The sequence below is a fragment of the Phoenix dactylifera genome, chromosome 18 (assembly GCF_009389715.1).
Source record: "Phoenix dactylifera cultivar Barhee BC4 chromosome 18, palm_55x_up_171113_PBpolish2nd_filt_p, whole genome shotgun sequence".
NCBI classification, from domain to species: domain Eukaryota; kingdom Viridiplantae; phylum Streptophyta; class Magnoliopsida; order Arecales; family Arecaceae; genus Phoenix; species Phoenix dactylifera.
The window spans coordinates 1584753-1585982 of NC_052409.1; the positions used below are offsets into that span (position 1 = coordinate 1584753).

General features: G+C 46.8%; 1 protein-coding gene across 1 annotated transcript; it reads right to left on the minus strand.

Moving 5' to 3' along the window:
* Nucleotides 1-583: 583 nt before the first annotated feature.
* On the minus strand, nt 584-970 carry LOC103707001 (50S ribosomal protein L18-like). The gene has a single exon (XM_026804582.1). It carries the CDS (start codon nt 968-970, stop codon nt 584-586), a length of 387 nt encoding a protein of 128 aa, XP_026660383.1.
* Between the last annotated feature and the right edge of the window lie 260 nt (nt 971-1230).

The window sequence follows — 1230 nt, forward strand, 5'->3', positions numbered from 1 at the left end:
AGGATAAATTGGCTTGGCGAGGCCATTGCCCCCACTAGGACAATTTGAGGGGCTACTTGCTTCGGACTCTGGGATCTGCAGTCAATAGACCTGCTAGAAGTTGAAGAATCTGAAAAGATGCTCTAAGAGGCCGGTTAAACACCATGGCTCAGTAGAGTACGGTTGGAGTGTCCCTTGCGAGGAGGTGACCAGTACACACCAAACAAGCATTTCATCAAAAGGATGCCATTCATTAACCAGAGCTGGAATTCATCAATAGTTACATGATATGACAAGTGCACAAACATAGCACTACAGGAAAGAAGAACAACTGCGGAGGAGGTGCGCTTGATTTCGTCAGCTGCGAGAACCTAGCAAACAGACTTGTGGGCCTTGATTGCCCTCCAAAAGAGTCCATGCTGCAACCCACAAGCATTTCATCCAAAGGGTGTCATTCATGACCCTAAGTTGGAGCTCTTCACTTCTCAAATTCTATGTTGAACGAACAGTCTGCGCATTTACATTGAAAAAGACTGAAAGGAGATCTCCATAACCTTGCCAAACAAACATTGTTGGATAGAAGCAAAAATTTTCAAAATCTGCATCAGGGGCAAGGAGGAGGCCCATGGTCATCCTGGTCAAGATGGAGGTTGACACCATGCGAGCGGAGAGCATTGAAGATGGCCCAAACCTTGGTGCGGTTCTTGAATCCCTTCTTCTCCACCTCCTTGGCCGCATCAGCATATATTGGTTCCTGGGACAGGCCATCAACCTTGAGGCGTACAGCGAGCACTTCTCCGACAGCTGCAGCTGCCTTGGAATTGCAGGTGCGACCACACTCGAGCGCTTTTTTGAGTGCTTTCTCCACTGAAGATGCCGTCACCACCACTCGCCCGCTCCGCCGATCCACGACATTGGCAGTCACAAACTTGAGTGATATGAAAAGCCGTAGCACATACCTCTTTGCCGGCAGCGAAGGAAGCCGACTCATCTGTTTGCTCTTCTACAATGTCGTAAGAATGTCCGCTTTCTTCGAATGAGGAAGGATATAACTATTCAGAATTTCACCATGAACTATCTGCAACATCAATTGAAATACATGGATTTGATTAAGCCTCGTCAAGAGAGCAACAGACATCCTGATGGCTTGCCATCATTTACATCAAAAGAACAATAGACAATGATCACAAGTTCTTAAAAGACGCGTAAGCAGCCGTTGTTTTTGACAATGCAGCTTACCTAGACAGAGAA

What these genes read in the sequence shown, in the direction of transcription:
- LOC103707001 (XM_026804582.1), bottom strand. Translation starts at nt 970, where the DNA reads ATGAGTCGGCTTCCTTCGCTGCCGGCAAAGAGGTATGTGCTACGGCTT.